This window comes from Papilio polytes, unplaced genomic scaffold (assembly GCF_000836215.1).
Source record: "Papilio polytes unplaced genomic scaffold, Ppol_1.0 DF821289.1, whole genome shotgun sequence".
NCBI classification, from domain to species: domain Eukaryota; kingdom Metazoa; phylum Arthropoda; class Insecta; order Lepidoptera; family Papilionidae; genus Papilio; species Papilio polytes.
In genome coordinates, this window is record NW_013527915.1 from 3,531,523 (window position 1) to 3,551,596 (window position 20,074).

Consider the following 20,074-nt stretch of genomic DNA (forward strand, 5'->3'; position numbering starts at 1 on the left):
ATGTTTCGGGCCCTTTTCGAAAACTGTTTACCATTTTGTATCTGCGGTTTCGTTAGACAGGCAAAAAGGCGAGGCGATGCTGTTCTTTGAATTTCTTAAAATGCCATACTCTTTGATGCCAACTGTCACATCATTCTGACAATTTATCAAAACAAATAAAGAACATGTGTTTTAGTTAGTTTATCAATTTTTCTTAGTTTCCCAATTGAAAATATATGAAATCTCAACAATTAATGTAACTCGGCGATGGACGCACCTAAAGTTGTTTCTTTTTGGCAGGCGATTAATATACTAGTAAATAAACCTCATGTTGTTAATAAAAGATTATGGGGTTGTAATTTGCTTTCTAAATATACATGCCAAGGTGCAGATGGGGAATATAAATATGAAATTGAATCAAACGATTTGTATTTAAGTAATACAAACGAAGCACTTGGTTTTATGGAAGAATTATTTCTAAGAACTAAACTCAAACCACTGAATGAAAACAATATTGTAGAAGGGGAGAATAGATGTGTAGAAATAATCTTATTGGAATTATTGCCAAAAAATTACACAGACAGCCATGGTTTCCAATTAGTTTGTTTGAAAAAGGATGAACTGATTGCAACATTTTATGATGTTACACCAAAACACTATAATCAAAATCTATGCCCAAATTTTACTTACAGCTTTCAGCTGATTAATGAGGACATAATAATGAAAGCATGTAATGGTTAGTTTTACTTATCAGTAGTATTTTTATAAGATTATAAAGATTTTCTTAGACTGTTTACAATCTTAAAATAATTTTAACTTACAGATGACAATGGTAAATCTCAGCAATGGTTACAACTTAAGGTATTGCCGCAAATCATTAAATGGATGGATCAAGATTTAGTTACCAGATGTAATAAATCAGTAAATATCAAAGATTCTTTGGCTCTTGTTCCTAATGATAAATATTATATCACCTATAACAGTTTAAAGCTAAAATATGGGAAGGCAATGGTTGAGGTAAGTCATTTTGCAAACAATTAAGTGTGAAATTGTTATTTATGGTTTTCTATTTAATATAATTGTTATTATAGATTTGGCCAGAAAGCACTGATCCTACCAAGTTTGTGTTTGAGGATGTTGCTATCGCCACTTACTTACTCCTCCTTTGGGACAATAACCATGATAATGCATCTAAAAAACCAGTAACTTTTGTTGACATTGGCTGCGGTAATGGCTTGCTTGTATATATTTTAACAAAAGAAGGACATAAAGGATTGGGAGTAGATGTACGAAAAAGAAAAATTTGGGACATGTATGACAATATACAACTTGAAGTAAGTAATGTAGTAAAGACATTATTTTTAGCTTATAAATCGGTTTTAATTGATTTTATTAATTTCAGGAAAAAACTGTCACACCAGAAAATATAGAAGATTTCAAAGCATTTGACTGGATAATAGGAAATCACTCTGATGAACTCACACCATGGATTCCAGTTATGGCATCAAGATGTTCCTATGATTGCAATTTCTTTTTACTTCCATGTTGTGCATATAATTTTGATGGTACAAAGTATCAAAGACAGAATTCATCAAAAAGTCAATATAATGAATATTTAGATTATATCTACAAGCTATGTGAGGATTGTGGTTTCAATACTGAAATAGATAGACTTAAAATACCAAGTACAAAAAGGATTTGTCTTATTGGTAGGACTAGGAAATATGATGAAGATCAATATGAAGCATATAAACAGATAATTTCAGAGATAATTAATATGGGTAAAGCGTTTGATAGCCCAAACAATGGCAGTAATTTTAAAGCTAGAAACCCTATAGAGAAAGTAAAAAATTGCACTCAAATTGAAAAATCAATTATTGAAACTGTTGTTACAAATATTACCAAATTTCTCTTAGATGGTTGCAATTTTAAGGATGAATGGAACCCAGGTAGGGAAGTACTTATTGGGGAAGTCGTTGATCAAATATCGGCAGATACTTTAAAAGCTTTGAAAACAGAATGTGGAGGATTACAAACATTGTTAAAGAATAACCACCACATTTTTAAAGTGGTAAAAGGGAAAGTCCAATTAAGACATCCAAAATCTGTTGAAGATATTATGAAAACTATTAAAATGCAGAGAAACAAAAGTTCATCTGTAAGAATACAAATAAAACCTTGTTGGTTTTTTAAAAATCATCCACAAGGTTGCCCCTTAAGTGACAGTAGTTGCAGTTTTCTACACACAATCAGTTGACAAATATTTCTTTCATATTTCTATATTAATTCAACTAAGAAGTAAAAAAGAACATTTGTTCAAGATAATTTATTCGCTATGTAATTACCTAAAGAGAACAAAAATTGGTCTAAACAACAATATTATCACCATTTTGTTAAGAAATAAAAATGTCAAATACAAAAATAGATCCGTGTTTTACACAATTTAATATAATATAATTGTTAACATTTTATTACACTTAGCACCTTATAACAATTATTATACAAACCCTTTCCTGTCTCATAAATTCTTAAAACTGTGTTTTTCCCCAAGAAACAAATGAAAAAAAATTTAGCATTACCACTTTAAGCATCCAATTCAAAGTGTTTATTGAGCTCATCTAATTTTCTGTCATCAACTAAACTTGCCGCTTCATGATTACCCATGAAAGAACAAACCATTCTTAATGTTGACCAGATAGTTGAAGATCCAATATTAGATGCTAATGTGTCTTGGTGCAAGTTTTTAGCTTTATTTTGTTGGTTTAGAGCAACTAGGAAATGTTCAGCAGCTTGTTTATGTGCACCTAAATTCATACAAGTTACACCAACATTATATCTAGCTCTTATAAACCCTGGCTCTAAATTAAGAGCTTCATGATATGCATTTACTGCTTCTTCTGATCTGTTACTGTTAGCCAGAGTGGCACCAAGTCTGTTCCATAACTTTGCATTTTCGTTTGACACCATTAGAGCAGTTTGAAAACAATCTACTGCTTTATCATATTCTTGACTAATATTGAAAATAACCCCAAGTGCATTTTGAACATCAGGATCTATCTCTGATGGGTTCATCTGTGCTGCTCTTAAATACAATGATTTCACATGATTTTCTAATTCTTTTAAGTCTAAATTCTGAATTTCTACATCTCTGGGCAAAAGGTCACTGTATTTAGGACTTGCATTCAACCAGTTAGATAAAGCAATAAATGCAAATTTAGGCATGTCTTCATTAGTGTAGGCTGCTGCTAGAGTGATATAAGCTTCTAATTGCCTTGGATCAATTGAAAGGGATTTTTTTAATGCTGTGATGGCCAAGGGATCTTGTTCATTCTCTGCTTGTGTAGTTCCCAAGTAAAACCATGCTTCAGCAGAATCAGGTTGTTGCTGCACAGCAGCTTCAAAGCAAAGCACAGCTCCAGGTATATCTCCCATTTTTAATTTTTCTTTCCCAAGTTCGAAAGCACTTTTGTTTTCTAACATGACATTTCCATCTGTAAATGTATATTCTTCTGTAATTCCATCACTGTTTGATAACTTCCAATCACCAGTCATATCACTTAATTTAGCCCATTCATCTTTATATTTCTCTGCCATTTCATCAATTATTTTGTCTTTACCCATTGCTCTTTGATCTTGTTCAGATTCCCCAAGATTTAACTCCCCAGCACTAATGCGCTTCATAAATGACATAAATTGATTATACGCTTGTTCATCATCAACTGTTTCAACATATTCCTGAGCTTTCGCTCGCACATCACTGTCATCAGCATTTTTTAATTCAGATTCATCCATGTATTGAATACTAACATTTGGTAACATTTGCTGTCTTGATACAGATGGAAGTGGAGCCTGGAATGTACGCAATACACCTGTTGGAGGCATGTAAGAAGATGACGGCCCTGGTAACCAAGGCGAATGAATATGGGAGCTGATTGTATGCATTTGATTTGTTGTATGATGAGGTATAGCATGTTGTTTGGTAGCCTCAATTTCAGGTACATTGTTGAGTAGTGAATTCATATTAAATGTTTGTGGTACTTGAGAATTTTGTGCTAGGAATTCATTCACCAATCTATCAGATTGTGATATTGGTTGCGAAATAGCAACATCCCGACTGACAATGTTCGATAATTTAACAAGGGAATTGTTCCCACCACAATCACTTCCAACTAATTTATTGAGCGACATGTTGATATTAATATTCTAAAACACTTTAAAGCTATACAGTGTAGATTGTAACAGTAAAACGTTAATTCGGTACAAAGGGCATGACGATAACAAATTGAGATAAGTTTAAGATGTAAATAAAACAGAAAAATCAAACACAAATGTCAGCAAGACAAAAGCTTTTGTCAATTTTGCACAGCTTATATAATTTCCTTTGGTGTGTTTGTTAAAAAAATGATTTCTTACTTAAACGCTCTGTAAGAAAATTGTGTAAATCAAAACTGCATAACTATTACAAAGTTTTAAACTATTTTCACTAATTCCATGATCTCCGTCTAAAAAGGAAACAAACAAAAATCACCAGCTGATTGTCGACAGTTTGACGTTTGTGACATTTCGCCTCTGGCATGGTTTTAGGTTATAATTTGATACAAAAACATTAAATATCCTATTCTTATACGAAACGCGAAATATTTGAAGTATTTATATAATACATGTGATATAAATCATATGTGAAAAAATGTATGTTGCGGAACCAAATCCATGAAAAGTTTATCAAAAATAAATTTCATGAGTTACGCAAGTTTTTGCCTAAAGGAAACTTGACGAAAGATTAAATTCTACTGAATTTAAAATGTCGCAAACGGTTGCAGACAAAACAGATCGAGATAATACACCTTCCGAATCCACAGAACCGTCAATAAACCCAGATGAAAAGTGGCTGGTACTCTTTTTATTATTTTAAAACACTTATGTAAGAGAACCTTAACCTTATCCTGCCTGTAATTAATTACTTAAGTATAATGTCATAAAATAGACCAGGTTTGATAAAAAACAAATGATTCACAATACACCTGTATATTAATAATTCTTGCTAATTACACAGAAATTTGTAAAAATATCCTATTTTTCCAGATCAGAGATTGTGAAGTATACAAAGATGAGTACAAAGAATGTACAAGTTTCCGGGGAAGATTTCACCAGTATTTTATCTTTGGCGAGGCACTTGACTGCAATCAATGGAAAAAAGACTATGACAATTGCTGCAAATGGGAGAAAAGTGAAGATGTTAAAGCTGGTGTAAGTTAACTAATAGTAATGTTTTTTACTATAAAATCACTTTATACTTATGATAGGCTACTAACTGTATTATTTGAATTAATATTTTGTTACATTAAATTCAGCCTTTGCTAGGCTTCCCCCTCTTCATTCATCATCACACCTAAAATTGTATTAAAGATACTGATTCAATATTCTATGTTGTCAAGATATTTAAAAAAGTCTAATAATTTTGTGTTACAGGTAGCTGTAATAGAAAGTGAAAAACAACGTCGTTTAGAAAGGTTAAGAGCTCACTATAGAAATGATACATGGAAGAAACGTGATGCGCCACCAACCGACTGGGACAAACCACTGCCAGAGTGGATGGCTAAAAGAGATGAAAATACTTTTCTCGCACAGAAAGCCAAAGAAATGAAAGAAGGAAAAATGGAAGAAACCAGTGATAGTTTCTGTACAATAATGTGACACTAACAATTTTTTTAGTTCGTGTAAAATATTAGACAATACCTATTCTACAATAGTACAATTATTATTTTAAGTAAAAATATTTATTACATTTTTGTGTTTGATTTTATAATATTTTTTTACATCAAGTTAAGTAAAGTCTGGCAACATTGTTCATCAAGCAGCACTTTTTAATATGTTAAGGAAGGTATGTTTTAATTTCTGAATGGATTCTTAACTCCCTTTCCATTCTTAGTAAACTTGACCACTTTTCCACTACGCGAAGTTGCGGATTCACCTATGGAAAACGCAAGTATGTACAATGCCGATAAAACTTGTCGAGCACTGTTAGATTTTTGGAAAGATGCTCAATTGGATATCGGAGTCAATCGTAGTCTTTAATATGCTTGGGTGGGGAGGGAAAGCCCCACGAGGCAGAGGGATAGGTGGCAGCCTTCTAGATCATCGGCTCCAAACCTCCTTGGAAATCCCTGTGGTTCTGTGCCACAGTTATGAATAGCCAAAAAACTCCTAGACTAGTATCATTAATTAAAAAAGCAATCTAACATTTTAATTCATTATAGAAATGCAAAGATATCATATTTCTTAACTGCAGTTCCGCATTGATTTAGCTGGGCTGGCATTGTGAGAGCTGTGCTAAATGACTACGCAAACCTGTTATACTGCAAGTTACAAACACGCCTTGCAAGCTGTATAAGGAATACGTAGTTACTTTGCACTATCCGAGAAACTGCACGCCTTGAGGTTATCGACAACCTTTTTATTAAACAGTGTATTTTTCGATAGGACAAATTGTAAATAAAATTGCCAGTTCGTACCCAGCAATAATATAATCAAATAATTCAACCGATAGTACCTAAATACGTGTAGGTACATATACTTCGTTAGTTAACTGATAACATAAATTAAAGCATCTGAATGGAAAACAACTCATATCTCTACACAACTCCGTAACAACTGGACCGATGAGTCGTTTACTTTGCCGCACTGTTTTCACTCTTCGTTCACAGCTGCCGTTATCCCGAAACATGTCTGCCTACTTGATTGAAGATCCTAAATATTCTTTCTTAAAAGATTTGGGATTGGAAAAGAAAAATGTTGGTGTGTTTAATGGAAAATGGGATGCTAACGGCCAGGTATGTGATACATTTTTAAAGTACAAAGGAAGACAACATTTAGCAAAGTTGTGTTAACAAAATTTTATTTATTTATTTGAATCAGAGTTATTCCTTTCGTACTAAATTTTTAAATACTGGATCGTTAGATTTAATACATTTTAGGAAGAAAATAAACTGATAACACCATTATCATAGGTACTGTATATGTGGTTCGAATAAAAATAGTTTATTTGATCAATTGTACCTTACAAATGGTAATTAAATTTACACATGTGGTGTGTACAATATTTCTATCGTCTTATTAACAAAATCTACGATAACTTTTAGTGAATTTTACAAAAATAAGTCGTTTTAATCGGAACTTTATAGAAAAGTTATAGGTCAATTTGTACTTGTGACACTTTTTTACTTGTGACAAAATAACTTAGAATATTTTAATATTTGTGTACCCTTAGGTAATCCAGTCAATCAGTCCAGCTAACGGTAAAGTGATAGCCGAAGTTCAAGGAGCGAGTGCATCTGACTATGAGGCTTGTGCAGCGGCTGCGCAGGACGCGTGGCATTCCTGGGCTGATCTGCCAGCACCTGCTAGGGGGGAGATTGTCAGGCAAATCGGAGATGCATTGAGGGAGAAACTACAGCCACTGGGACAGTTAGTCTCCTTGGAAATGGGTACAGTTTTACATCAGTTAATCCTAAACATCGTTGTAAGAAACTAGATAATTAAATACAGTGTGAACTCTATTCTAAAGAGCATATTTAACTTAAAATCAATAAATGTAAATAGGGACTCCTTAATGTGCCACCAACTGAGTTAACAGATAGCAAATTGTGTTATATCATTATCTTGTGATATAAAGCTTATCGGTTGAATGAACTTCCATAACATTGACGTGTTCTGCAAAATTTTGTTGTAGAGCTGTTTTTTTTCTGCTGTCGTCGACTCCCGTGTTAAAGAAGGCTTTTTATTCACATTTGTGAATCTACAGTACCCTTAATTTTGTACATAATAGTTCAGTTTTAAGACATATACAAAAAACGCGAATCATAATATCACAAAATAATAACTTTACGTCAGTTTTATGAAACAAATACGTTAAGAACAATATTTACAGACACGGAATGATGCAATATTTTAAAATGTTTTTATTTTAAAAGGAAAAATTCTTCCCGAGGCTGTTGGCGAGGTGGTGGAATATATCCACGTATGTGACTTGGCTTTGGGTCTCTCCCGGTCTTTGCCGGGGACCGTGTTCCCGTCGGAGCGTCCGGGACACATGCTAATAGAGAAATGGAACCCCCTCGGTGCTATTGGGATTATAACGGCATTTAATTTCCCTATTGCTGTATTTGGATGGAACAGCGCTATTGCTATGGTAATTTTTCTATCAACATTTTGGTCTTTAATAATTCATTTGATCTTAAAAGATAACTTTAACAATCCAACTGCGTATTTATGACATAAAGGTCACGAAGTCACTAATACATTGGTGTTTATATATCGATAAATGTTTTTGTTTTGTTCTTAATATTCTTGGTTATTTACGTAATATGTTCGCAGTTTCTTAACATTGTCATTTCAGTGTGTATACAGATTTTAACCCAATTAAATGTTGCCTATCTCTTGATAAAGACAAACGTCTGATAGCGTTATTTTAATCGAGTTGACAAGTATTACGATTACTGATAGTTTTTAATTCAATATTATCTCAAGGCCAACGGAAGAACAGTTTAAAACATTCCCTATAACTCATTTAACTCGTTACCTACAACAAAGAAACTTAGTAATGTTTTCCACTTGAACAAATATGCATAGATAAACAAGAATTCAATAGACTTTAATGGTTTGAAATAAATTACAATTGCTTTTATCTCTATATTCAAATTTACACGAGTTCTCCTTTTAGCTAACTTTCGCCCTCTTTGTATATTAAAGTTTCAAGATTCAAATAACAAATCAGACAAAAACTCCGTTCACATTTGATAATGGCGGGATTTTTTAAGTGATATAGATTTTTATAGTGTGTTTTTTTTTATATATTATTAGATTTGCGGCGATACCAGCGTATGGAAACCATCTGAGACTACTCCCTTGGTTGCTGTTGCGGTCACCAAGATAGTCGAGAGTGTGCTAAAGAAGAACGACATCCCTGGCGCAGTAGCCGCGCTTTGCGTGGGTGGGAAAGACATCGGTCAACAATTGGTACAAGACCCGAGAATGAAACTAGTTTCATTTACTGGCAGTACTGCCGTTGGTCAACAAGTGAGTAAAAAACTTTAGTTGAATAAATAATAAAGGAAAAACTACAGGCAAAAACGCCACAAAAACGATCGTTAAACATTTCCTTGCAGCGCTGTTAAATTTGTTGTAGGTTGGTGTTGAAGTTCAGAAGCGTTTCGGTCGCCACCTTTTAGAGCTGGGCGGCAACAACGCTATCATAGTGAATGAGGACGCGAATGTGGATCTGCTGGTGTCGGCGGCGCTGTTCGCGTGCGCCGGCACCGCGGGCCAGCGATGCACCACCACGCGCAGGATGTTTATTCATAAGAAGGTAAACGAAAATGTCAATATCACAAGTTGCAGACGAATACTTAAGTTCAAATAATGTTAATTTGTGACAAGATTTGTCTAAAATTTGTTGTAAAAATTGCAAAAAAAATGTCTGTTAAGTGGTTAACTATGCTGTTATTTTGTGTCATAATGTAGTTTTCTATTGTTATAACTTGAAATTGATTAAACATTTCTGTATGTAGCTGTACAAAGAAGTGGTGTCAAGGCTGGCGAAATCTTTCGCTGGAGTCGTGAGCAAGATCGGAGATCCTTTGGAATCGAGTTCACTGATAGGGCCGCTGCACACGGCGGCTGCTGTAGAAGCATACAAGAAGACCGTTGCTGAAGCAGTCAAACAAGGGGGCAAGATAGAATTCGGTGGCAAGGTAATAACGAAGTCTGGTAATGTAACGTTTTTAATTTTACTCGTATTCACGAATTAGGATTACGGATATAAACAAAACATGATTTGACCTAACATAACAAGTAACGTAACAACAACTAACCTAACCTAACATTTCCAGGTGATCGAACGTGAGGGATATTTCGTGGAACCAACAATAATCACAGGTCTTGCGCATGACTCACCGCTGGTGAAGAGCGAATGCTTCGCGCCCATCGTCTACTGCATCGAGATCCCTGACCTCGACACCGGCATCAAGTATAACAACGAAGTCGACCAGGGTCTCTCTTCCAGTTTGTTTACCGAGAATTTGGGCAACGTATTTAAGGTACTTATTATGTGAATTAATTGAAATAATTATGTGTATTGTATTATCTGTGGTATTCGATACTAGCTATTATTATGTTCGCAGTGGATCGGTCCGCACGGATCTGACTGCGGCATTGTGAACGTGAACATTCCAACGAACGGCGCGGAGGTGGGCGGCGCGTTCGGCGGCGAGAAGGCGACGGGCGGCGGGCGCGAGTGCGGCTCCGACGCGTGGAAGTCCTACATGCGCCGCTCCACCGTCACTATTAACTGCTCCGGCGCCATCAAACTCGCGCAGAACATTCAGTTTGGCGACGAATAACATGATCACACAAATAAATCTCTACCCTTTATCATATAACAAATAAAAATATCTAATCATCGAAAAGTAAATATGCAAATTGTGAATCTTATAAAAACAGCTACCGTATCCGTAGATAGACCTGTGTCCCCAATGATTCAGTACATACTTATAGGAGTCTTCAAGGTTAGTGTCGAGCGGCTTTCGTGGTTGCGCTATGTGGCCGTGGTTGCAAAACGCGCAACTCGACTAAGCAAGGGCGCGGGTTCGTAGGGGACACGGTGCGGAGGGCGCGGCCTATATACAGGGTCCGTACGCCACGCCGCCGCGTTGATTTCAACTTAATTTCGATGCAATTGAAATTACGAAAAGTGTATTTGTTTACAGCTGTTATGAAGACTGATTGTAATTGTATTGTAACATTATAAATAAAAGTGTATAAGGTGTTTTATTTTCACATATCATATTCCATGCGTTTAAAAATTACTTTATGATAATGTATTGAAATTTGATAAAGGAAAGATAAACATACTTTACAAACAATCGATTAAGAAAATGATACTATATTTTAATCTAGGTATATTATTGGGCAGATAGTTGGGCAATAAAATACTCCTATTTCAAGGTGTAATATTTACTACATCAGACAAAAAAAATAAAAGTCTGTCCACTTCACCGTTACGACAGCGACAAGTGACAAGCGCCACCGCGAGGCATGCACGGAGCGGCAATAATCGAGCGGCCTCGACGCGTCGTCGGCGAGACGAGAATGTTTTGCTGGCGCCGATACGGGCGATATGCCACCGGCATGCGACGTTGCCAAACCGGTGCGCGCAGGCGGAGAAACGGTGGGCATACGGCTCACGACCGCTTATGACGACCGTAGTAACCGTTGGCACTCTCCACTTGCTTGTTGTTTATTGAGTTTTTGCTATCGTTACAGTTTACAAACATGTATACTCGCATAAACCATGCATGGAAGATGGATGATGAGAAATTAATTGAAACTGTTCGTAAATACGAATTTATATATAATTTGAAACATCCGAGATCTATGGATAATGCCAAAAAAGAGATTGCATGGAATGAAATTGGAGAGCAGTTAAATCAGTCCGGTAAGTTTTAAGTGGATTTAGGTACGTGCATATGTTTAGATCAAACATACATACATATATTTACTTATTTGAATAACTTTCGGTGTAGTTTAATGTAGGCCACATACGTTAGATATAATTTGCATGACAATTTTAATCTTATGGCTTATGGTTCACAGTTAGACAGTAGCTTTCAAAATCAGCGCTGGCATACAATTGGTATACTGTAGATGTTAACTAGCGCCAGTATGTAAATTAATCCTACTGTAGTGGCATAATTTAAACCAGTCATCACATGAATAATCTAGTGTTGTGTTGTGTCAAAACTCGATTTAGTCTTAGGCCACTTTGAAAGTATTAAAAAGAATGGTCATTTTTCTTAGTATCATCATTGAAATTATGAGAAATTATATCACAACTAATATGATCATAAGAAGAAACAGTCCAATATTTAGCAAAGATCCTATTATCTTAGTCTGGATATCACGGACAATGGTCCTTCGAACTGGATAAATTTCGTCTTGCTAATATATGTTTTGCATTCTTATTAGGTATTTTTAAGTCCTAATATTTGAGATTTGATTATTGTTAATTAAAGGGATTAGGAGTTACTATTAAGCGGTGCTAATGTTTCTTAAGAAAAATCACTTATTCAAAAATTATAAATTAAGTTGGTTTGTGGTCGTCATATAAATAATTTCTTGCAACAAAGTAGCATGTATTCAATTTAGTTTTTCGTCTTGTCGTCATAATGTCAGACGTCAACTATAACGTTGATAAGTGATGAAATTAATTAAAATATTATTTTCCAGCTATAGCTTGTAAACAACGATGGCAATGTCTCCGAGATTCATTTAGAAGGGCATTAAAACATAAAAGAGATAGAGGGGAAGCAGCCAAAGGTATAAAACCATGGAAATATGAAAAAGAAATGGCTTTTGTGGCTCCATTTTTTATGGAGAAGAAAACTAAGAATTCCGTCGAAATTACAAACGAGGATGATTTGGCTTACAATGCCCATGTAACATATGGAACAGAGGCCTTAGAGAATTACATCAACATTAACATCGACGATCCTCTTGATAATGAGAGTGAAGAAGTTATTAACAAGTCGTGGCAAAAAAAGAGTAACAAAAAGCTAAAAGCTTTAAAGAGAAAAGCGGGTCAATCAGGGTCATCACCTTCACCAGTATTAACGCCAAATGTGTCTACATTTGAAGATGAAAAGAACGTTGAACCGGTCAGAGGACACGATGAATTAGATCGCTTCTTTTTAAACATTTCCGATACTGTTAAAAAGTTCTCACCGTACCTACAAGCGTTGGCGAAAAATAAAATATTTTCTATTGTATCTGAAATGGAACTCCAACAGTTTCAGATGGAAGTACAAACAACCTCAGCTCCATTCACATTCAAAGCATCCCCACAGTCAGAAAGTCCAACGCCAGTGCCGACAACATCCGACGACTGGACGGCTGATCAGAAACTACAATATTTATCATAAATTTTATAAGTACCAAAACTATTATTATTAAAAAATATATTTTAAGACAAATTCTATTTTTAAGTATTGTGATCTATATTTTATTAGAGTGTTTTATTCTCTGAGTCGATGATTTTATATGGGGGTAATTGTATAAAAAAGGGATCCGCCATTTCGGTGCGGCGGCCATCTTTGATTTATAAAGACATTGGTTTTTGTCTTACTGAAGGGTATACATTTTAATAAAAGATGCCAGAAAAAGTATTTGTTGTTTATGTATTACAAAAGAAATTTGTCGTTTTTTTTATACAATAAAAATAAATAATTTGTACACAATTTCCAAAGTATATTGGCATAAAAGGTAATTCATATTTATCTTTATTTAATTGCCATATAACATAACTTCATCTGTTTTAAAAAATTAACATGGCAATTAAATAGACAGGATTATTAGTTCCGATGTATAATTTTATAAGTATCTAAAGAGGGGTATTACTGTACACCAGTTATCACATTTGTATTCTGAAAATGTTGCCACTCCACTCACACCCTTTGAAAAAAAAAAAAACAGATAGCAATAGTGTTCATATCCAAATGTTGCCATCTAACAGTGAGATCTTATAAAGCTGCAGGTGTCACATATGAGGATGTTTTAGTCTCCACAGATCGACGGCAATGTCTCGCGAGGCTTGCTTATGGAATTTGTAGGTGGCGGGAAGATCGTAGCGTAGTTCGGCGATTACCTCGCCCTTTACACCCCACTCTTTAACCTTCTTTTGTATATGTGATCTGCAGGAATTTCAACTTTATTACAACAGATTTAAGATAATACTACTACTGTTACCTTACTACATGCGAGAAAATACTACAAAATAACCAATTTTATTATGTTTAAGACTAATATGGAATACCTTGTTGAAGATTTATGTAGTGAGTATACACTATCACAGCTAAGATCAAGGCCCATGCGTAGAAACTTCATGTCCATTCCAATATTATTTTTCGTACCAAATGGAGGGTTCATCAATACGGTGTCAAAGTAGTTTTCCCATCTGAAAAAATAGTGTATTGAAATTAATAAGTTTTATAGTTTTAAAAATCACTTGTAGTCAAAAGGAGTTTCTGTTTAGTTATAGAGAATTTCTACTTAGCTTTTAAAAATAATATTGGATTTATTTAAAATTTTTTGTTTTAAATAAATCCAATATAATTTTTAAAAGCTAATAACTGAGATATTTGCTGTACCTGTAATTGTTACAATTTAGGAAGTCAGTCTGTATTACTTCAACATTAGTAGTTTCTGTGTCATCAATATTTTCCATGATTATTTTTATAGCATCCTCGTCAATTTCTAAAGCAGTGACAAGATTAGCTCCCAGCAAAGATGCACCCAAAGCTAATACACCTGGTCCACAGCCTGCATCCAAAACTAAACGATTTTCTAGTGCTTCAAATCTAACCTAGAAAAACATAGTTTTTAAAACAACCATAACAACTCAAACCTTAAAAGTAATGAACCAAAGATATTTAATTAAATTAATCAAGAGCCATTCAAAATCATTCTCTACAAAAATGTACAGTACAAATGTCAAACACTTGTAGACAAGTCTAGTTTACTTGCAAATTAATGGTAACAATAAATATAGTTTTTGTTCAAGCAACCCATCCTATAAAAGGAGTTCTATCTTTTTGAGATGTGTTGAATTTATTTAGCACTAACCTGTATAGTATGTAAGGCAACCGCTGCTATGTGTGACGGAGTTTCATATTGTTCATACTGTATCTTTGGCTTCTTAAAGCCAACAAGATCTTGCAAATGTTCCTCAAGCACTTTCAGTTTTAGTAAAGCAGCCATTATGTTGTTCAGTTAATGTATTACTTAGTATCAAATCTTGGAAGTACAGGCAAAATCTGGTTACCAAATGAAGAATCCTGCGATACGAAAAAGCCACAAGAGTTAGCGTGGGCGTGTTGAAGGGCCGCTCTATGGCTTGTGTTTACAATATTTGCTTCTGGTAACTGAGGAAAGCCCTGAAAGTAGTATAAATATATATTTAAGAACTATGTTAGCATCAAATAAATTGAACTGAAATAATGTAGCACAAATTAGAGCATCTAGTGACATAGATACTAATGGTAAACAGGCATTAAAACTTTAAAAATATTATTTGCAATTTTTGTTATTTGGATTGTCTTACAGCAGTAGCAGATACAGGTGGAATAGAGCACATAGGCAACTGGTTGACTGGGCTGGGCTGGATCAGAGGTATAGTGCTAGCTGTCAGTGGGGCCACAGCACCTTGTTTCAGTAGCATTTGTTTCTTCAACTGCAGTTCTTCCAATATTTTTCTATTAGTCAATTCTAAATAGGAGAATTAAAAATGTTAATAATCTTACCACTTATTATATATTACAATACCTTTAAACAATCTCAGCTAAATTAACGAACATTTATGGATTTTGTAAGTAGTTGTTAGATACTTTGATCAAATTTAGCTTTTACTTTGTTTAAATAAGTTAATAATAACCAAATCCTACTAGCAAGTAGTTACACAGTGCCAGTGCGAGGTGTAACTAAATTCGCTTTGACGAAATATTTAATTTCCTATCATATTTGGTGTGTAATTTATTCGTACCTCTTTGAGCATTAGGCTGAGGAAACGCCATCTAATATCGCACAATTTTTGTTCTAAATAATAGTAAATGTTTAGGACACGCAAGAAATAATCGTAAATTTTTGTAAAACAAATATGTCGTTTTAAAAATAATGAAATAATTTGCAATAAACAATAAATTAGTAAACCAATAGTTACGAAAATGTAAATATAATTCAGGTTAGATGCACACTTCTTTGACAATTGACGTTGATTGACTTTGACAATTTGACATTTGACAGCGTAAACGACAATAGATAATATAATTTGTTTCAATTGTATTTTTCGTTCAAAGGTTTTTCATAACGTACGCGACGCGTGAATATGAAAAGGGATAGATCGATTTACTTTTTTTTGCCTAGGATGGATTGGCCGACTGCTACTTCTATTGATATATTATCATCTCTTACATTCTTGTTGAAGAAACAGAGACATCAATATGTGTCACCGCAGTCGTAACCCAATTTTGGTTAAAAATATCTTTAGTTAATAAATATTTTAGACCTCCGAAGACTAGATTTTAGGCGTTTAATCTGTATGAACATGTATGAAAGTGTACAATAAAACGATTTGTGATGTGAGCTGTTAAGCCGAACTCAATTAAAATTTTTACAGTTGCGTCTGAAATGGATAAAAGTGGCATTTTTATTAATAGGAAAAAGAAAAGAACACCTTTTTTATATAAAAGCATTTATTTTAAAACAATGTAGGTAATATACTTTCTGATTCTTGGCAAAACAGTCTCACATAAGCAAGTCAACATTTGGCCTCTCTTAAGAATAAACATAAGATTATAACATGTGCTGCCAAACTCACAAATGAATAAACTGAAATATCAGATAAATAACGATATAAAAGGTCATAATACAAAATCATGTCTACATTGCAGTTAGCGTTGCATCTTGGTTGAGCAATCTTATATTAATTTGTTTATAGTAAATTAAACTTAATAAAAGGAAATAATCATTACTAAAATTGACTCACAATATCAGCAATATATAAAATCATCTACTGTACCTAATTAATATGTTTTCACAGACGCAGACATTACAGTCCTCAATGAGTTTGTGGGCTCGTTAATAAAATTTTAGAATAAATGCACAACAAAAATAGAATCCATGTTGCCTTTGTCTTTTAAGATTTACAAAAATATTTATATAACAATTTAGAAATAATTATAACATTTTCATTTATAAACAATTTGGAATATTATTGCACGAGCTCAAAGCTAAATTATTATGTGCAATTACATAAATACTATAAATATATCAACAAATCAACACGACCTTCCAGCAGTTACCCTACGCCTTTGAGATCGATAGCGACTCCGCGCCTCAATAACATGTAGATATCTACACAAGCCTTTCGCTTTGTCCACACAATGTATGAATCGTTCATTTTAGCACACGATTTTATATGAAATAATTGTAAAAAGATGCCTCATAGTTGCCACAATTTTACAAATAAAATATAAATTTGGTAATTTTCATAGGATCCCTAATGCTTGACAGAAAAAAAAAATATTAGACAACATTCATAAATTACAATTGAAAATAGAACTACAAATTAAAACGAACAAAATAAATATAAAATTTCCATAAAATATAAATGTTTTAAACGTATATTTATATAACTTTTAAACAATAAGTATTTATTTTATTATAATAAAATCGTATGCTAATTTGAACAAGGTTATATCACAATAATATTAACAATTGCACACTAAATTTTCAACATGTGACGGAATACATAAAATGCTTATAACACAAATAATTTTTAAGTTAACAGCTAATTTTACGTATTTACGATTTGTTCGTTTATTACATGTAAAATTATTTAGTAGTAGTGATGTACGAGTACATTGTGTTACTTTACCCACATTAAACCTAGTGTTGATTTGTTGGAAATTATTTTCACAGCACAGGAACAAACACATTCTGGACTAAATAAAATCTGAAAAATGATAACAACATTTTGTTTCTTTATCATAGACTAGCACATAATTTTGGCACAACACTGTGTCCCCATACCACAGCGGCATCGATGTTGTTCTTATCTACATTTAGTTATCAAGATTTTTGCTCAGTGAAAATATACTAAATATACACTCTATAACAAGGGTTCCACAAAGTCTAACAAACGAGTCATAGGAAAATTATTACACTTTAGTGAGACGTTACTCAATATTTAACTGAAAACTTCTAAATTTACGATCAAATCTGGTATAGGCGAAGTCCTGCGATTGACATCCAACAGGCCCATAGACACCAATAGCTGTTTTTAATTAATTATCGAGTAATACAAAGTTTCTGCCGTTCAGGATTAACAACTACAAATAGCAAGCGAAGGAAGCTACAGCATCTTTTATATCAATATTTGTGCCCAATGTGTCATGTTCGATGTATAATTTATAATTTATTCATGAAACCCTAAATCAGTGAGCGATTTGATCATTCACCGAAATACATGGACAGCTGCCATTACAATCATAAAATGCAAAATAATGTATACATTTAGTAAAAAAAAAATATTATAAATAATAAAAAAAACTTATTTGAGTAAATAAATTCTCTTGTTCCATTGCTCATTCAGTGCTACAAAAACAGAGTGTAAAAATAACGAGTACTTTATTTTGGAGGAGAAAAAAAAAGCTTCAAGTATATTATTTGTATAAAAATCACTTCGTTGTTCCGGCAAAGCACAACACTAGTCAACACTCCGAGTCAAACAGCAACAGCGACGCGAGTTCTTGCCGTTCACCTTTATTTTTACACCCTGTCACAATGAGTATTTTCCGTGACAACATTCTTATATCCAAACAATACATACCTAACACTTTCCCTGTATAAATATATTATAGTCTTGTAAAAGAAACCTTTAAACCTCATAGGTCACTAACACTACGCGAGAAATTACACAAGAGCATTAGGATACAATATATTGCTACCAGTTAACTTATATCATTTGGCACTAAATTAACGTATTGCATCTCGAGCATTCGTCACAAACTATTCCATTCGAATAACATCGATTAAAAATCAAAACATTTTCTATAATAATTAAAATTTTCTCTTTATAAATTTCTCCTAACGATAAAGTTTATTTGGCCAAATCTTTATGTCAACTTGCGAGCGAAACGAAAAAGTAACGCTCTCTTGAGCAAATAGAGCCATTTCTCCGGACTACAAATGGCTCAAACTAAAAAAAAAACGAAAAAAATAAAAAAAACTCACAAAAATATTTCGACAAGACATTCTCGGCAAGTAAAATTTGGCAAAATTGAGCATTAAGACTTTCAATTGGCATCGTATGACATATACGCGAGACATTAACTACGCAGCGCTGTAATTAAGAATATACTAAGTCTGGTAACTGTAACTTATTCATAGGTACACCAATTATTCAGGCGACTGAACGTGTGCAGGACTTGTTCAGTGCACGCTGTATTCCGTACGCAGAAACGGGCAGACGTGGCCAATTACAACACTTTGCGTCCCGAATTCACTTCCATGGGGGTAAGTCGCATTGAACGTGTTGGCTATCGAAATTATAAGGATCAATAGATTTTTTTCTTTTGCATTGTTTTAACTTTCGTGATTTTTAATCGGCCCTCAAACAGTAATAGAATAGATAATTCAATATTCTGCCGTAAACCTCATAATTTTAATCACAACGTAATCACGAGAAAATGTAGGAGATCAAATATTGACAAAAAGTGTCTAATGGCACTGAAATAGAGGGTAAATATATAAAAATGTACGAGGATATGCAACTAATTTATCTGGCCGTCACGGGAAAATGAATCCTATCTATACAAGATCCTTGTCAGATTGTCATGTCTTGTCAATTGTGTTCATATATTACTATTATCATATATTATTATTAGTTCATGATATATTTAAATAAATGACAAAAGTGATATGTAGTCAATTTTTCAAAATGATTGTAAATGCATATAATATGTACACGTAAAAACATGTCAAACGAGTTTTTTTTTTTTGAAAAAACTCAATATCCTCACAAAATTGCAATATTTAAAACAAAAATTGCTATAAAGTCTATTTTTAATATTTTTAATTTTAATGTATTATTATTTCGTTGTTCATGTTTTAGTAAATAATTGTCACTACCTTAAATTGACTTTGATACATCTTACTATAATTTGATATTTTATTTAAGGTAATTTTGCCCGACCATGCCAAACATCTGCCCGCCTCCGCGCCGGCGTGTTTCCGAAGCGTGCACATTTGATATGACATTAATTCATCTGAACTATCAAGAGGATTTGATCACCGTTCAAAAGAACTATATAAATGATCGTGGACTTTAGAGAATTCAGTTATTCACTAACTACTTCAATAACAACTCGGTTAAAATAGTTATTTTTTTAAAATTAAAAAATTCTTTCCATTATTTTTTATATCAAATAATAGTTATTGCTTAATTGATATGATAAATAGATCGGCGTGGTTGATATGCGGCCCACAC

General features: G+C 33.5%; 6 protein-coding genes across 7 annotated transcripts; 4 read left to right on the forward strand and 2 right to left on the reverse strand.

Moving 5' to 3' along the window:
* Positions 1-126: 126 nt before the first annotated feature.
* Positions 127-2,397, forward strand: LOC106109385 (probable tRNA (uracil-O(2)-)-methyltransferase). Its single transcript, XM_013290865.1, has 4 exons — positions 127-715; positions 803-996; positions 1,071-1,313; positions 1,382-2,397. Exons 1-4 carry the CDS (start codon positions 247-249, stop codon positions 2,234-2,236), a joined length of 1,761 nt encoding a protein of 586 aa, XP_013146319.1. The 5' UTR covers positions 127-246; the 3' UTR covers positions 2,237-2,397.
* Positions 2,398-2,466: 69 nt separating this feature from the next.
* Positions 2,467-4,331, reverse strand: LOC106109386 (peroxisomal targeting signal 1 receptor). Its single transcript, XM_013290866.1, has one exon. It carries the CDS (start codon positions 4,165-4,167, stop codon positions 2,563-2,565), a length of 1,605 nt encoding a protein of 534 aa, XP_013146320.1. The 5' UTR covers positions 4,168-4,331; the 3' UTR covers positions 2,467-2,562.
* A 178-nt stretch (positions 4,332-4,509) lies between these two features.
* LOC106109387 (UPF0545 protein C22orf39 homolog) lies at positions 4,510-5,741 on the forward strand. The gene is made up of 3 exons (XM_013290867.1): positions 4,510-4,870; positions 5,062-5,226; positions 5,449-5,741. The coding sequence occupies exons 1-3, from the start codon at positions 4,781-4,783 to the stop codon at positions 5,671-5,673; spliced, it is 480 nt and encodes a 159-aa protein (XP_013146321.1). The 5' UTR covers positions 4,510-4,780; the 3' UTR covers positions 5,674-5,741.
* A 631-nt stretch (positions 5,742-6,372) lies between these two features.
* Positions 6,373-10,801, forward strand: LOC106109424 (putative aldehyde dehydrogenase family 7 member A1 homolog). Of its 2 annotated transcripts, XM_013290925.1 has the most exons (9): positions 6,373-6,539; positions 6,684-6,809; positions 7,247-7,463; positions 7,950-8,167; positions 8,839-9,054; positions 9,164-9,343; positions 9,546-9,728; positions 9,867-10,073; positions 10,158-10,801. In XM_013290925.1, exons 2-9 carry the CDS (start codon positions 6,702-6,704, stop codon positions 10,374-10,376), a joined length of 1,548 nt encoding a protein of 515 aa, XP_013146379.1. In that variant the 5' UTR covers positions 6,373-6,539; positions 6,684-6,701; the 3' UTR covers positions 10,377-10,801. The 2 variants fall into 2 exon arrangements, with proteins under 2 accessions (XP_013146379.1, XP_013146378.1); XM_013290924.1 differs by having other exon boundaries at positions 6,373-6,809.
* Positions 10,802-11,116: 315 nt separating this feature from the next.
* LOC106109429 lies at positions 11,117-13,004 on the forward strand. The gene is made up of 2 exons (XM_013290931.1): positions 11,117-11,470; positions 12,262-13,004. Exons 1-2 carry the CDS (start codon positions 11,308-11,310, stop codon positions 12,951-12,953), a joined length of 855 nt encoding a protein of 284 aa, XP_013146385.1. The 5' UTR covers positions 11,117-11,307; the 3' UTR covers positions 12,954-13,004.
* A 185-nt stretch (positions 13,005-13,189) lies between these two features.
* Positions 13,190-15,753, reverse strand: LOC106109431. Its single transcript, XM_013290932.1, has 6 exons — positions 15,569-15,753; positions 15,131-15,294; positions 14,653-14,963; positions 14,178-14,392; positions 13,844-13,984; positions 13,190-13,721 (listed from the first exon to the last, which is right to left on the reverse strand). The coding sequence occupies exons 3-6, from the start codon at positions 14,785-14,787 to the stop codon at positions 13,568-13,570; spliced, it is 645 nt and encodes a 214-aa protein (XP_013146386.1). The 5' UTR covers positions 14,788-14,963; positions 15,131-15,294; positions 15,569-15,753; the 3' UTR covers positions 13,190-13,567.
* Between the last annotated feature and the right edge of the window lie 4,321 nt (positions 15,754-20,074).

Bases quoted from the DNA above. Each gene is read 5' to 3' on its own strand.
- LOC106109385 (XM_013290865.1), top strand. From the start codon at position 247: ATGGACGCACCTAAAGTTGTTTCTTTTTGGCAGGCGATTAATATACTA. The intron at 716-802 runs GTTAGTTTTACT...TTTAACTTACAG, and splicing joins AATAATGAAAGCATGTAATG to ATGACAATGGTAAATCTCAG. The intron at 997-1,070 runs GTAAGTCATTTT...TTGTTATTATAG, and splicing joins ATGGGAAGGCAATGGTTGAG to ATTTGGCCAGAAAGCACTGA.
- LOC106109386 (XM_013290866.1), bottom strand. From the start codon at position 4,167: ATGTCGCTCAATAAATTAGTTGGAAGTGATTGTGGTGGGAACAATTCC.
- LOC106109387 (XM_013290867.1), top strand. From the start codon at position 4,781: ATGTCGCAAACGGTTGCAGACAAAACAGATCGAGATAATACACCTTCC. The intron at 4,871-5,061 runs GTACTCTTTTTA...CTATTTTTCCAG, and splicing joins ACCCAGATGAAAAGTGGCTG to ATCAGAGATTGTGAAGTATA. The intron at 5,227-5,448 runs GTAAGTTAACTA...TTTGTGTTACAG, and splicing joins GTGAAGATGTTAAAGCTGGT to GTAGCTGTAATAGAAAGTGA.
- LOC106109424 (XM_013290924.1), top strand. From the start codon at position 6,639: ATGAGTCGTTTACTTTGCCGCACTGTTTTCACTCTTCGTTCACAGCTG. The intron at 9,729-9,866 runs GTAATAACGAAG...TAACATTTCCAG, and splicing joins AGATAGAATTCGGTGGCAAG to GTGATCGAACGTGAGGGATA. The intron at 10,074-10,157 runs GTACTTATTATG...TTATGTTCGCAG, and splicing joins ATTTGGGCAACGTATTTAAG to TGGATCGGTCCGCACGGATC.
- LOC106109429 (XM_013290931.1), top strand. From the start codon at position 11,308: ATGTATACTCGCATAAACCATGCATGGAAGATGGATGATGAGAAATTA. The intron at 11,471-12,261 runs GTAAGTTTTAAG...ATTATTTTCCAG, and splicing joins AGAGCAGTTAAATCAGTCCG to CTATAGCTTGTAAACAACGA.
- LOC106109431 (XM_013290932.1), bottom strand. From the start codon at position 14,787: ATGGCTGCTTTACTAAAACTGAAAGTGCTTGAGGAACATTTGCAAGAT. The intron at 14,393-14,652 runs GTTAGTGCTAAA...ATGTTTTTCTAG, and splicing joins TTGCCTTACATACTATACAG to GTTAGATTTGAAGCACTAGA. The intron at 13,985-14,177 runs GTACAGCAAATA...CTATTTTTTCAG, and splicing joins CTAAATTGTAACAATTACAG to ATGGGAAAACTACTTTGACA.